We start from the raw sequence: 14,938 nt of genomic DNA on the forward strand, positions 1-14,938 counted from the left end.
AATTGGTTTAGAATATAGAAGTTTTGAATTGAAATTTTAAGATAAAAAACTAAATTCTATAAAATGGAAAAGAGATATATCTTGTTATCTGCTCATAACAATTGAGTGTTAAATTTGATCAAAGTATTTAATCTTCATGGGTAACGTTTCTTTTCAAAAATTGAGTGTACAAATGATTCTTTTGGAAAAACCATAAACAAAAATAAGCCAATGGTAAAACAAAAAAAATTTTGCTAAATCTTTTTTTAACCTTTTTTAACTTTTGAATTTAACTTCCCTGAGAGCAACAAAAGCAAAGGACACGTGAGAGAATTTTTTAATCAATGTGATATTATTTTTAATGTTATTTTAAATGATGATATATAAATAATTTTTATATAATTATATTTAATTAATAAATTTATAATTTTAAATAATATAAAAAATTTTAAATTTCATCGAACCGTTACAAACATTAAACTTGAACTAAACAACAGAAAAAAAAAAAAAAAACAATTAAACTTAATCGAAGGGTATTAGCTTACCTCTAATAACACCTGTCCTTACTTGCACTTCCGGGCAGGCCGGACTCATCGATCCTTTTTTTAACATGATGAGACGCTGCCCGTTCTGCCCGATTCCTGACTGGGAAAATTACGGGCAGTCTCCCCAGTACTCTCTCTCTCTCTTGCTCTCTTCTCCTCCCCTTGCTTCAGAGTGATTATTCTACCTATATCTTTTCTCCCTCTCAGTTCTCCTTGATCAGGATCGGACGGTCCACAATGAACACTTCTACTTTTGCTCGTTTCCTTTGCTTTTAGTCCCTCAAATCCTCAGATCTACTATCTCTCCTCTCTGATCTCCTTTTACCGGTATGTTTCCTACCTTTAATTTCCCTTCTTCTTCTTCTTCACTCATTTTCTCTTCAAATTTCATATTTCCTAACGTCTTCGACTCTTTTTAAACTTCGATTATTTTTAGTTTCACTGATTTTACCTTAAAAATAGCTTCTTTTTACGAAAAAACCTCTTCGGCCGGCGAGTTTTGCTCGTAATTGAAAGTGCTTTATTGTCTTTTTCTTCTAAAAGAGTTATTTTTTTAATTTAATTTTCTTTTTGTTTATTTTCATAAATTTTGAAATTTTGTTTTTCTTTTTGTTTTTTTTTGGCTATAAGCTATATTTAGTACTAATCTCTGCAAATAAAGTAAATAGATCTAACGGTAGAGTTTCTTTTCTATGCAGGTTCCTTTTTTTAAAAAACAAATTTTTAGAATTATCGTTAGCCGTGAAAATGGAGGCTGACCACGGTTCAATGGCAGTTACGGTTAGTTACGCCGCGCTAACATGCGCCGGTGAAACTCTAGCTACTATGTTCTTGTCGACTCTGGTCAAAACCAACCTTTTAGCTCTGGTAACACTTAATAAACTTAGCTTTCCATTTTTTTATTTGTCTTTTTATAGTTTTTGCCTTAATGCTATCTTGCGCCATAAAACCCTCTTTTTTGCGTCTTTTCATTGCTTAGCTCTTGCTTTTCTCTCCTCTCTGTTTTTTTCTTTAATTTTGTGCTCTTTTTTTTCTGCGGGTTTCTCGGTTTTGCTTTAGATCAGTGCTAAAATACGCCGGTGTAGGGCTTCTTTTAGGAATTTCTTTTTGTCGTTGGCCAAAATTCGCATACTTTCATTTATAAAAAACAGTTTCATGGTTTTCTTGTTAGAGTATTGATTCCACCAAAAGAACAATTTTCATTTTCTTATTTGTTTGGCACAAGATTCCTGCTAAGATGGGCCGTTGTTGTTGGGACTTAAGGTTGTTTTACTTTCTTCTTTGGGGCGTGGAGTTCCTTTTTTTGTGGTAGTTGGGGTGTCTAACATGCGCCGTGTACGTATTGGTGTCTTTCTGCTAACTTACGTGATTGGCGGGGGAGAAAAAGAAAAATATTTTATTGTTTAAAAAAATATCACGTATAATTATTATAATATAATTAATGAATTATAATTTAATATTATTTTGATAAAAACTTTATATGAAGTTTGTATTTTTTATAAATTTTTATATAATTTTTAATTATAGTATTATAATAAAAAAATTATAAATAAAATATTTTCGTCGTAGTTGATTGGGGTAGTTTGAGTTCCGTCTTTTGAGTATCGGACCCGTACGTGGAATTTAGTATTATATATATCTATACTAAATCTTTTTGTTGTGTCTTGTTTTAAACACAAAAAGTCAAACTTCTTGTTAGGGAATCGAATATTCCTTGGATAATAATATCCTTGTAAAATCATTGGATGACACGTCACAATTTGGGTGCAGTACGATGAATTTTCTTGAGTTATCACTTGAAGGGTGTGCTGCCATTGTTTTTAGGATTCGGATTTTTTTTGTCTGAAATTGAAACTATAATTTTGCAAAATGCATATTTAAAAAATTAAATGTATATTCAAAAATTTTAAAAGAGATAGGAAAAATAATTAAATAAATTTATTTAAAAAATTTTTAAAAAAGTGAAATGTAAAAAAAAAAATAAAATTAGTGTACTTAAAATCACTTTAAAAATTAAAAACCAAAATTACCCGTGAAATAAAAAAAATGCCAACCGAATATGAGCGAGGTGGAACACATAAAAGAGCTGTGCAGTACCATGTCGGAACTCTTTTAAATAGATGATATCTGAAACTTGAAATCATAATTTTGTATTATTTATTTGGAATGATTTAGTAATCACTCTTTATTTTTGAAGATATTTTGACAAGTAAAAAAACATTTATTTAGGATGTACTGTACCACTACCACCTAAGGTTTGGTGGAAAAATTCTTACAGGATCAGGGTATATAGCACGTAGACAGCCCGGTTCTCTGGAGATTTTATTCTTGTTCACTTTTAAAACTATCGGATTTTGACTTGGGAAAGCGACAAAATGCAGGAGTCGAATCCCTCTTTGCCCAAGGAAAAGAAAAAAAAAAAAAAAAATCATATTTCGTTTTCAGTGTGCGGTGGGAGCATATTCATCTACCACCCAAGTTTGGTTTGTCATGTCATTTGCGTCTAAGCATCACCAAACAGAAATAAAAAAAAAAAAAAGAAAATCCATCGTTGCTGTACCTCACTTTGAGTGAAGAATAGTCTCTGTTCCAAGATGCCTACTAGGATTGATTCCCCCTTTTCTTTTTGCATGCTGCACAAGTTTTCATAAAGCTTCCTATATTCGAATCCCATGCATGACTGTTTTTCTTAGCCTCTAAAGGGTGCGGAGGTCTGATACCTTGAATCAGAGCTGGTTTTAGTTTGTTGATTATACAGTCTCAGTTTTGAAATAGCAACGATCAGTAAATCTGCACTTGATATAATTGTTTTGTTGCTACAAAAAATTCAGTGTTATGGCTTATGTAGTTTCTGCTTAACCTGTGCTGTCAATACATCCTTTTGACATTGGTTTCAGAACTCCTTTGGGTTGCTGCTGACTAACAAAACCAGAGTTGGAGACCATGCACAAATCCAGCATAAGCCAGAGGATGCTGATGGGGAAGATGGCAACGAAGATGATGGAGAAGATGACGATGATGGGGACGGTGACTTTGGAGAGGGTGAAGAGGAGCTGTCCTCCGAAGGTGGGGAAGATAGCAACAATCCCAACGGCAACAAGAACAACCCAAAGAAGGGACTGGGAGGTGGAGCAGGTGGGGCAGAACAGAATGGGGAAGAAGACGATGATGAAGAGGATGGTGAAGATCCAGAGGATGAAGACGATGATGATGACGACGAAGAGGATGAAGATGAGGAAGAGGATGGTGGAGAAGAAGACGAGGAAGATGTTGAAGGAGTAGAAAACGAAGATGAGGATGAGGAAGACGAAGATGAGGAGTCCCTCCAGCCTCCAAAAAAGAGGAAGAAGTAAACTAGGAGATTTAGTGTAGACTCCCCTAAAAAACTCTTTTTATGTAACTTGTTCCTCTAACATTAAGATCTTATTTAGCAAGTGCGGAGGCCGTTTAGGATAATGTTTTCACGCATAAATCATAGTATTTCATTTCCTTGGCATAATAGGGTACTGTACAACTGTTTGAGCAGCGGCAAAGATTCAATTCAGAAAATGTATGATTCCGCTACTTCTCATAAAGTCAATGGATATGATAGTTTTGCTAACATGTGGTCAAACTAATAAGCATGGCATTAATCAAAATCCATGGAAAACCACAAAGATTGATAACCTGTGTCCTCAAGGATCCTGACTAGCTGATATTTCTAGAATGGAAGGCTTAAGCAGGTGCTTGTGCAGAGTTAGGGGGTCATCTTTTTGCTAACTATATAAATACGATTAATCTCAGTTAAACTGTTCATTAAGCACAGAGGAAGAGATTTCTATTAAATCAAAGAGAGCAGAACATCATCTCTTTGGTCCTAGCATAATAATTTTTGCATAGCTAGAAAGCATCCAGGATTTCTGCATAAAATACAGGAACTTAATGGCTCTGTAGTCAACAATGAACAACACCGTGGTTTATTATTTATATAGAAGCAGGTTGCATAAGTTGTATAACTAAAAATTAAACGCCTAAAATTATACGTTTAAAAGCTGGCTCCAACTTCCATCCTGGGATTTATTTAAAGTCCACTAGAATAATTTTTGAACAGCTATACCATTTATGTAATTATGTGAAAAAAAAAAAAAAGGAAACATATTTACATTGATCTCAAATTGCATCAATCCCTAGTTAGGAACCATTTATATATACATATATATATATATATGTATATATATGAAGGGGGAAGTAGGAATTTCTAGAATGCAGCTAACCAATTTTAAAGGTACTGCTGATTATCTTTCTTCATCTACTCCATAAAAATGTTCATTCACCTCAATCCCCCCCTCCCAAAAAATGTAAAATGAAATAAATATCACACACAAAAGCATAAGTGAAGAAAAATGAGAGAGAGAGAGAGAGAGAGGACAAGGGGAAGAAATTCAGACCATTGGAATTTGTTTGATATTGAAACCAAGGCTGACTTGGTAAAAAATGCATAAGAAAAACATTACGACATAAGCAAGGGATCAAATGGGAAACTACATAAATAACTATACAAATGAGCCCCAAACAAGACAGACATATTTTGAGTATGTAACTACAAGTAGCAACTTAAATCCAGTCAAGGTACAAAAAAAGAAAAAAGGAACTTGGGGCTTTCTTAAAAGTGACTTTTTGTCATATTAAATATTGGGTTCTATACTGTTTATAAACTACAATCATAATTCACCAATGAATCCTTCATAACTGCAGGAAAGAAAACAAATAAAAAGAATACCTACTTAGAATAAAAGAAATCCTTAAAAATATTTAAATTAAACACAAGAAGAATTTTTTATGACCAGAATACTGACTTTTGAGGAGGCATGTCCACTTGTGTAATCTAAATTTAATCATCGAACTATATGTATTGAAGATCATTATTCAAAGTAAATAAATTAATCACATTCATCATCCTACTATCCCAGATCTGTGAATAGTAAATGATGGGAGAAAAAATTTGGTATAATAAAAGGAAATGAAAGAAAACCAAAATACCAGAGAAATAAAGAAATTAAAATTTAAGAAAAGATATCTGAAAGTTATCATTGCTTACAAACTTGTATGCTAAAGAGAGTGGTGAAGAAAAGAAGAGAAGGAAAGATAAAGAAAACAAAGGAAAGATAAGAAGTGCAATGGTCCTTGTCCACCAAATTCTATTTGAGCTCAGCAAAATTTTAAAATCTAAACCATAGGAAACATTGTCAAACTTCAAAGTTTTCCAAAGCAAATGCCATGAAACATTTCCCAAAAGTGCATGAACATCTTGAAACTCAGCTCCAAATCATCTGCAAATATGGAGTCCAAGCCATGTAATTGCAATAAAACAAACTAATGTATAGAATGCTTCTCAAGCAAAAGCATTTTCTTTAAACTAAACCCTTTAAACAAATTAAAGCTTCCAAATAAAAAATTTGACATAAAAGATGATGGAAAAACTGAGGGAGAAATTTTTGCAACCAAAATTAAGAAATAACAACAGCAAAATTATTCGAAAGGGAAACAAAAAGAACTGTTAAATTCAAAAATAGCATTAACTGGATGATTGACCATTCAGTGAGTAATCATGAATGAAGGTTACAGACAGCCATATAATGCAAACAAGGCTTCCAATGGCACAATGAGCCAAAGCCCCAAAATGAAACAAAGGAGAGATGCCTTAAAGCAAAAAACTAGTATGATTAGGGAACCAAATGTTAAACAGACTAGACCAGGAAATGACCTTGGAAAACTACTAGTAAAGACCCTTGTATGTAAACTGAAATACCAATCATGGCAATGCAGGGAACAGCCCATGTAAAAAAAGAGTAAACTGATGCACCAAAAAAAAAAGAAAGTTAAGTAAATTTGGTCTAAATTTGTGATTAAAACAAACACCAAGACATTACAGAGTTGGTAGAGCAGGTTGATGGAATGAGATGAGGAATTTGTCATAGTGGAAAGAGCTGCAATGCGTACGCCAACAACTAATTCAGAAAAGAAAAGTAAGAAGTGTTGGGCAAATAGAAAGGATGATACATAATGAGTATATTAAATTAAAAATATATATATATATATGTGAAAATTCGTGAACGCTCACAGAAAGGGATTATGGTGTTGGTGATTATCTATATGTTACATGGACTTCTCACTTTACACTACTCTACCGAAGCCGTGTTCAACACTTCTAGGACACTAGCGTATGACTCTTTGATCCTCAAAATTAATGTAAAAATATTCCAAAAAATAAGGAATGCCAGAGTCAGTTGCATATAGGAATCTGACAATGAATCTCCAGTCCATGTAACATAGGTGATTATCAATTATCATTATCATTACATTTTAAGTTAACTTATTATCCACCTATAAATAGCAACCAATTCAATAAACAGAGAGGCAAGCTGTGGACTATCCCTCAATATCTACTTCCTTAAAATCCATCCTAGTGCTCATAAATTGCCAAAAGAACATCTAATTTGAATAAACAATTAGACCAAACATCCAATAATTCAAAATTGGAAATAACCAATTTACCCAAAAAGAATGTACTCCAATCAACAAACGTAATAGGACTACCAAGTATAAATATTAAACAAACAAAAAAGATAAAATTTCCAATGGACAACAAATTAAAACCATACCAAATGAATGTTGGGTACCCAGAAAAGGCCCCAGTCCTATAAGTCCCCCGACCTCTCCCTGCCCCTGGCTGCTGCCCAATTTGCATATTTGCATATAAACGATGTAGCCCTTGACCTGCCACGTCCTGACCGTGCAATGACGAATTTGCCCTCCCAAACCCTCCTCCCACCACATCCACATGGCTCGTCGGCACCGTTGGCACAGCCGCAACCGGCGTCTTGCTGGTAGTCCCCAGCGTCGCCACCGGACCAATTTGCCTCCCTAATAAGCTCCCATAAATCGGTTTGCTATGGCCCAACAATGGGAAATTTTGCGTCGCTGCCAACGCCGCCAACACCTGCGACTGCTGTTGCGGCTGTGGCGGAAAAAGTACAGCCGGCTCCGCCGCGTTTATATTCTTTACATCAGCCGGTTTTTTCTGGTGCGATTGATCCGCATCCTTCGCAATCGAGTTGGGGCCCACGGAAGCCAGCTGACATGACGTCATCCGATTGAGGATTTTCTTTTTCGGTTCTTTCAACGCCTTACTAGCTGATTTTCGTTTCTTGAAGAGAACGAATCCATAACCTTTGCATTTGCCGGTGGCCTTATCGACGATGACGTTCCAATCCTCGATCTCACCGAAAGGTTCAAAGGCCGACGCAAGGGATTCGCGCGTGGTCTCCCACGCGAGGCCATGGACGAACAATTTCCTATGGGAGGCGTCCCGATTGACATGGCTGCAGACAAAGGAGAGGAACGAGGAGTTTTCGAGCGCAGCCTCGGAGATGAGATCAATGAGCTGGTCTCTGGTGTAGGGTTCCAAGAGCTCGGGAAGGGTTTGCGCATGAAAGTCCGAGTCGGGTGGTCCGGGTTCGGATTCAGGGACTGGGGGATTTCCGGGTTTTTCAGAATGATTGGATTCGGTTTGGATTTTCCTTAAGGGTTTTTTAAATTTTTTATTGCTGAGATTTTGCTTTTCGGGTTTCTGGATTTTCACCATCGTCTTTTAGATCGAAGGAAAGATGGAGACTGCAAGGGGGAAGAAGCAAACTGTGTCGTTCAGATACACAAAAGGCGAGTGTTTTCGGAGTGGGCAAAATTACAGAAGCAGCCGCCTAAAAATCTGTGCTTCTAAATAGGTCCTAAATTTTTTTGACTTTGAAAATATGTGAAATGTGAATAGCGATATTTTTAAACTAAAAAAACATCATATGAAAATGGTAATAACAAATAAAAAAAACAAATTATTTCCCATAAAAATAAAATATTAAAGTCTTTATTTTATAATTTAAAATATAATATAATGATATAATATAAATATAAATATGACTAAAAGCAGTAGACCTCATGCCATTTAAGTTAAGCTTAGTAGAATTGAGTCTCTTTTAAGTTTTTGACTCTATAGGAGGAATTCTAGTCTTTTGGCTATGGATTAGAGTTTTGCGAGTGTCATCACAACAAAACCTGAGAGTGGATTATTTGCCATATGTAGCTAGTGTGGCTTGTACACGTCATACATATCAATAGGAGTACGATGGCAGAAGGATTGGAAGGGGTCTAGAATAGCCTGAAGCTCATGAAGGATGAGAATGACTGAGTCGAGCTAGCGACTGACTGTGATAGGGTGGATGCGGATGAAAGGGAGAAATGGCGAGTGGGAAATTTACTGACAGACCGCCCTTTTAACAAAGACGCTATGATCAGCACGTTCAGGCTCATTTGGAGAATAGCCAACGAGATGCAGGTTAGTGCACCGGACGCCAATCTATTTATCTTTAAGTTTGGTACGAGGAAGGACAAAATGCGGGTTATGGATGGATCACCTTGGTCCTTTGAGAGAAAGTTATTGATTTTCGCTGAGTACGATGGGAGTTCAGACCTTCAGAATACGACTTTACGAAAGCCCATTTTTGGGTAATGGTATATGATCTCCTATTAAAATGGATGAATAGCAGTGTTGGGGAGATAATAGGGAGAAAAATGGGAAAATACAAAGCATTTAACTCCAACAGGAATTATTCGGAGTGGGGAAAATACATGAGGATCCCAGTGGAGCTAGACATCAGAAAGCCTTTGAGAAGATTTGTGGTACTAGGCAATCAAGGGGGAGGGAAGGAGATAATAGGAGTAGTTAAATACAAGCGCTTACCCCCCCTTCTGTTATTGATGCGGAGTTATCGGCCATACAAGCATGGAGTGTGGATTATAAGAAGATAGGGAAAAAGACACAACTTCTGACTCCCCTTATGGGAGTTGGCTGAATGCGTCCTCCGTCAAACAAGGATATGGATCTTTCACTACTGCCACACGTATAGGATGGGAGAGAGATTGGACAGGTACTGGAAACATGTTTTCGAGGAATCTGGGAAATGACAATGGTGGTATTCTAGGGGAGCAGGGGTGCGCATAGCAGATCACAATCTCCCCAAGATGCGACTGTGAAGGATAATCAAAAGGAGGCGTTACAGTTGGCAAAAAATTAGGACAATGAAATCAACGCAAACTCTAATCAATCCGAAATCTAAGGGATGGATTACGTGGCGACTGGTACAAATTTAAAATTATCTCCGAAAGATGGTGATTGTGATAATAGGCATGGCCCAAAAACAAAAGGGGGTATGACAGAAGAGGAAATAGGTTACAAGGAGTGGGACCTACGACCATCAAAGGACATGCATGGGGACGCTGCAAGCCATGCAGAAATTGCGTTTTTAAAAGCACACGTGACCAACATGTTGGGGACCTTCACTCCAATCGAAAGCCAATTCGGGTACAGTAGCAAGCTAAACTCGATAATAGAAAGACGGGGAGAGCTGAAAATGAGTCACTGTGCTAGATCAACAGGGAAGAGAAAAGCAAGAAAAGTTGCGAGGAGAGAACATTATTCAGACAAGCTTGGGGAAATGAGGGATAAATGAATTAATGGATACAGGGGATAAAGAAACAAACTGTGAGGGCATAAATCAACATAAGAAAGGGAGAGTTGATGAAAATACAGCAATCAAAGTGAATCTAACAGCCCATTCTCGTCGAGAACAATGAAGTGCTTGGCGTGGAATTGCTGGGGGCTTGGGAACCCCCGCGCAGTTCGAGAACTTCAACAGTTGTTGAAGAAAGAGAAACCCCAAGTAGTTTTCCTTAGTGAAACAAAACTACATGAAAGAAAGTTAGAAAGAATAAAAAGAAAATGTGGATTCAATGCATGTATTGGTGTTAGGTCATCGGGGCTGAGTGGGGGTCTTGCTATGATGTGGAACATAATGACGAAAATTCATCTTAGAAGCATCTAAAGAACCACATAGATGTGATAATGGAGGAAACAAATGAGGAAGGTAATTGGAGAATTACGGGGGGATATGGCGAACCCGATACAAGGCTAAGGCAACACACCTAGAGCTTAATCCAAGACTTGGCATCACAATCCAATATGGCATGGTTGTGTATTGGTGACTTCAACAAGATAATGTGGTCCCATGAAAAGACTGGTCAACGACTTAGAGATGAGAAATAGATAGAGGATTTCAGGGAGGTGTTAGGGGAAGTAGGCTTAGATGATTTGGGTTTTAGTGGAACTTGGTACACATAGGAGAGAGGGAACCAACCTGAAAATAATGTTAGAGAATGACTTGATAGAGGAGTGGCTAACCAAAGGTGGTGAGAGCAGTTTCCCAGGTACTTAATGCAACATCTCACAACTTCGGTGCCAGACCATAGTCTTATTATGGTAGATATGGAGGGAAGGCAACAAACAAGGTCAATGCACAGGAAACCAAGAAAATTTTGGTTTGAAGTGATGTGGTTAAAGAAGCAGTCCGAGAAAGAAATGAAGGAGGCATGGGACGAAAACTGTCATTCACATAGTGGAAGAATTTTCAAGAAAATAAAGAGTATGGGTGGGCAACTAACAAAATGGCACAAGAGGAAGTTTTCGGGCATGCATGAGGAAATACAAAGACTGACAAGGGAACTCCAAGCCACACAAGATGAGAAGGTTGACACGGTCAATTTGGGAAAATTACGGTAGATCAAAGTTGAACTAAATAAAGCATTGAAAATGGAAGAAGCTTTCTGGGCACAGAGATCTAGAGTCTAATGGTTTAAAGAAAGGGACTGCAACACTGCGTTCTTTCATGCAAAGGCGTCTCAAAGAAGAAGAATGAATTAGCTGAAGGGGATCGAGAATGAGAAGGAAAAATGGTGTGAAACATAGGCAGAGATCCAAAACATAATCACTAGCTACTACCGCCAAAGATTTCATTCCTCAGGGTATAACCCATATGATGAAATTCCTGAGACAATAGAGAACCGAGTCACAACCGACATGAATGAATTTCCCCTATCTGAGTTCAAGGCCGAGGAGGTTCTTATCGCATTGAAACAAATGCATCCCACCGCCCACACTTTTCTTTCAAAAATTTTGGTATAGTGTTGGTAACGGTGTAACTAAGTTTTGCTTAAATGTTTTAAATGTGAAGGAAGACCTTAGGGGAATAAACCATACCAATATCATCCTTATACCGAAGACAAAACAGCCAAGACAGGTAACCAAATTCAGACTGATTAGCTTTTGTAACGTGCTCTACAAAATCATAGCCAAAACACTAGCAAAAAGGCTAAAACTTGTGTTGCCCCACCGTATCAGTAAAACCCAGAGTGCCTTTGCCTTGGGGAGGTTAATCATTGACAATGTCCTGGTAGCCTATGAATTGCTCCATTCCATGAAAAACAAGCGGGGAGGGAAAACCGGACACTTTGCTCTAAAACTAAACATGAGCAAAGATTATGATAGGGTTGAGTGGAATTTTTTAGAACAAATGATGCTCAAGCTTGGTTTTAGTTCTAGGTGGGTCTCCCTCATTATGAAATGTGTAATAGTTGTATTCTATTCAATTGTGGTTAATGGCTAGAATACTAACACTTTTACTCCAGGGAGAGGACTTAGACAAGGAGACCCATTATCACCTTACTTATTCCTCTTTATTGTGAAGGACTATCTTCAATACTTACAAAAGCTCAAGGAGACAGAATGGTACATGGCATCCGAGCGAGTCGCAATGGACCCCGAATTACTCACCTATTTTTTATAGATGACAGCTTACTTTTTGCAAAGGCAAAATGGAGTGAAGGTGAAAGGGTGAGGGACATGCTAAAGACATATGAACAATGTTCGGGTCAAAGAATTAACTATGACAAATCAACCCTCTTCTTCAGCAATAATACAGACAACCATCAAAGAGAGATGATAACGAACCTATACGGAGTCAGGGTTACGAAAAACTTGGAGAAATACTAAGGCTTACTTGCAATGGTTGGTCGAGGGAAGCGATAAGCATTTCGAGACATGAAGGTTAGAGTCCAATCAAGAATACAAGGATGGAGCCATAGGAAGCTATCTTTCGGGGGCAAAATGGTCTTCATCAAAGCAGTCCTTCAAGCAATTTTAGCTTACTCGATGAATTGTTTCTTGCTACCGAAAGGGCTATGTCACGACCTCAATGGCATTCGTAGTAAGTACTGGTGGCAGCATGGTAATGGAACAAGATGCATTCACTGGTCAAAGTGGTGTGTTGCCTCAAAACTAGTGGAGGAATAGGCTGTGATATAGAACTGTTTAACAGGGTAATGCTTGGCAAACAAGGATGTGCAAGGACAACCTAGTGCATCAAGTACTCAAGGCTAAATATTTTCCACGGTGTTCTTTTATGGAGGCTGAACTGGGACGAAACCCCTCTTACACCTGGAGGAGTATTTGGACATCTTGTGACTTTATCTGGGGTTTAGATAGATAGACAAACAGATGCAGGTTCGTATATTCAAAATAATTTTAATAAATAATTATTAATAAAATTCGAATTTAAAATTTTTTTATTAAAAAATATTAATTTAATCGATTGAATCAATCACGGAAAAAAAGAATAAGATAAAAAATAGGAAATGGAGGAATAGTGAGAATTTAGGAAGACAAATGGATACCATTACGTAGGCCGAGCTTCATCCAATCTCTGAGGTAGGCTTCAAACCCAACGCATTAGTGAAAGAGTTTATAAATAGTTCAACTAGATGCTGGAATAAGGAGCTAATTCATCGGATTTTCTTGGAAGAAGAGGCAACCACTATTTACGCCATACCATCAACCAAAACTGGGGTTGAAGATCAAATAGTGTAGCACTACAACAACACAGGTTACTACACTGTTAAGAGTGGCTATAGATTGCTACTACAAAAGCAAAACGATGGAGGCCCTTCCCCGAAAATAGCGGACAGAAGTAGTGTGAAAATGTAGACCACTTTATGGGCATCAGAAACACCAAGCAAGGTAAAGTCACTGTTTTGGAGAAGTTATCACGGCTATTTACCGGTGTTAGAAACCTCGCCGAAGAGGAAGATAGGGGCAAACAGGATGTGCTTCACGTGTGGAGCAGCTGATGAAACTACCATTAGATTATGTCCATACGCGAGCCAAGTTTGGGAAGCCATGAACAGAGCACGGGCAACGGAGGAGAGGACTGAAGCTGACGCAGAATGGGTAAAGAAAATATGCCTGTCAAGCAACAAAGACTCATACGTGCAGTATTATTGCGTGGGTAATATGGAATGAACGTAACAATGTGCTGCATGGGGAGCCAAAAAAGAGTTTGCATGAGATGGTAGGGTTCACCTAGAAATACATACAGGAAACCAAAATCGTACAGGCCACAAGTGAGGGGGTCCAAAGACTTCACGAACGATGGCAACCACCAAATGAAAACCTAGTAAAGGTTAATTTTGATGGGGCAGTACAGAAGAATTCGTAGAAAAGAGGGGTGGGAATACTGATCCGGGACTCCTTAGGTGCAGTCCTAGTGGTCATCCCAATAACAGAAATAGGGGCACCTTCCATGTGGAAGCCGAGGCAGCCTTATTAGCACTAGAGTTAGCTGCAGAACTAGGATTCACCAGAATAGTGCTTGAGGGCGACACATTGAAGATTATCAGATCTTTTGCTGGGAGAGAAGTCGACCTATCACGAGTAGGGACCATCACAAAAGACGCCAAACAAAAGATGAAGAATTTCTGTGTCTGTCAAGTCCAACATAGGTCGAGAACATGCAACAAGGCAGCTCATCTACTAGCAAAGAAAAGTTTAGAGGAATTGGATAGAAACATTTGGATAGAGGAATATTTATTGGAAGATTTTTCTTTAGTGAATGAATGAATTTTTTTTTAAAAAAAATTGAATAAAAAAGATACGAATAAATTGTACGATTTAAAATTTTTATAAAAATAAAAATATATATTTTATATTTTTTTGTTGATATAAATAATAATATTTAATTTTTATATAAAATATAATATAAATAAATCATAATATTTTACACTACAGAAATATATGAATTATTAAACCATAATACAATATATTAAATATGAGCTTTCATGTAATAAAATTTTAAAGTAATAGAGTTGGAGAAAACATATTTAATTTATAAGTCTATGAATGATTTTTTAAGTTTTAAATATGTGAAGAGTATAATTAAAATTTTTTTGTTAAAAGGTAAAAAAAGTTTTTGAATTATAATTAAAAAATTATCCTAGATAATTTTTATTGTAATTAATCAATTTTTTTGAATATTTATTTGCATTTGTTTATGTTTTTATTTGGATGAAAATTTTAACACTATTAATTAGTTTGTCAATTAAGATGAAATTTCATTTGATATTAATAAAATATATGAAAGTTTTTCATGTTACGTAATTAATATAAGTAAAAATTAAATAAAATAATTTTTTCCCTATTTTTTTTTCTTTTTTTT

At 36.7% G+C, this 14,938-nt stretch overlaps 2 protein-coding genes across 3 annotated transcripts; one reads left to right on the forward strand and one right to left on the reverse strand.

The window, feature by feature from the left end:
• Nucleotides 1-611: 611 nt before the first annotated feature.
• LOC149511989 (uncharacterized) lies at nucleotides 612-4,125 on the forward strand. The gene is made up of 3 exons (XM_089753645.1): nucleotides 612-851; nucleotides 1,223-1,391; nucleotides 3,422-4,125. The coding sequence occupies exons 2-3, from the start codon at nucleotides 1,272-1,274 to the stop codon at nucleotides 3,875-3,877; spliced, it is 576 nt and encodes a 191-aa protein (XP_089609771.1). The 5' UTR covers nucleotides 612-851; nucleotides 1,223-1,271; the 3' UTR covers nucleotides 3,878-4,125.
• Nucleotides 4,126-5,023: 898 nt separating this feature from the next.
• On the reverse strand, nucleotides 5,024-8,312 carry LOC111316942 (UBP1-associated proteins 1A-like). Of its 2 annotated transcripts, XM_089753644.1 has the most exons (3): nucleotides 7,166-8,312; nucleotides 6,434-6,490; nucleotides 5,024-5,252 (listed from the first exon to the last, which is right to left on the reverse strand). In XM_089753644.1, exons 1-3 carry the CDS (start codon nucleotides 8,146-8,148, stop codon nucleotides 5,225-5,227), a joined length of 1,068 nt encoding a protein of 355 aa, XP_089609770.1. In that variant the 5' UTR covers nucleotides 8,149-8,312; the 3' UTR covers nucleotides 5,024-5,224. The 2 variants fall into 2 exon arrangements, with proteins under 2 accessions (XP_089609770.1, XP_022774923.1); XM_022919188.2 differs by lacking the exons at nucleotides 5,024-5,252; nucleotides 6,434-6,490 and adding an exon at nucleotides 5,541-5,833 and having other exon boundaries at nucleotides 7,166-8,310.
• Between the last annotated feature and the right edge of the window lie 6,626 nt (nucleotides 8,313-14,938).

Source organism: Durio zibethinus, chromosome 24 (genome assembly GCF_047325235.1).
Source record: "Durio zibethinus cultivar Kanyao isolate XHJ-2024 chromosome 24, ASM4732523v1, whole genome shotgun sequence".
NCBI classification, from domain to species: domain Eukaryota; kingdom Viridiplantae; phylum Streptophyta; class Magnoliopsida; order Malvales; family Malvaceae; genus Durio; species Durio zibethinus.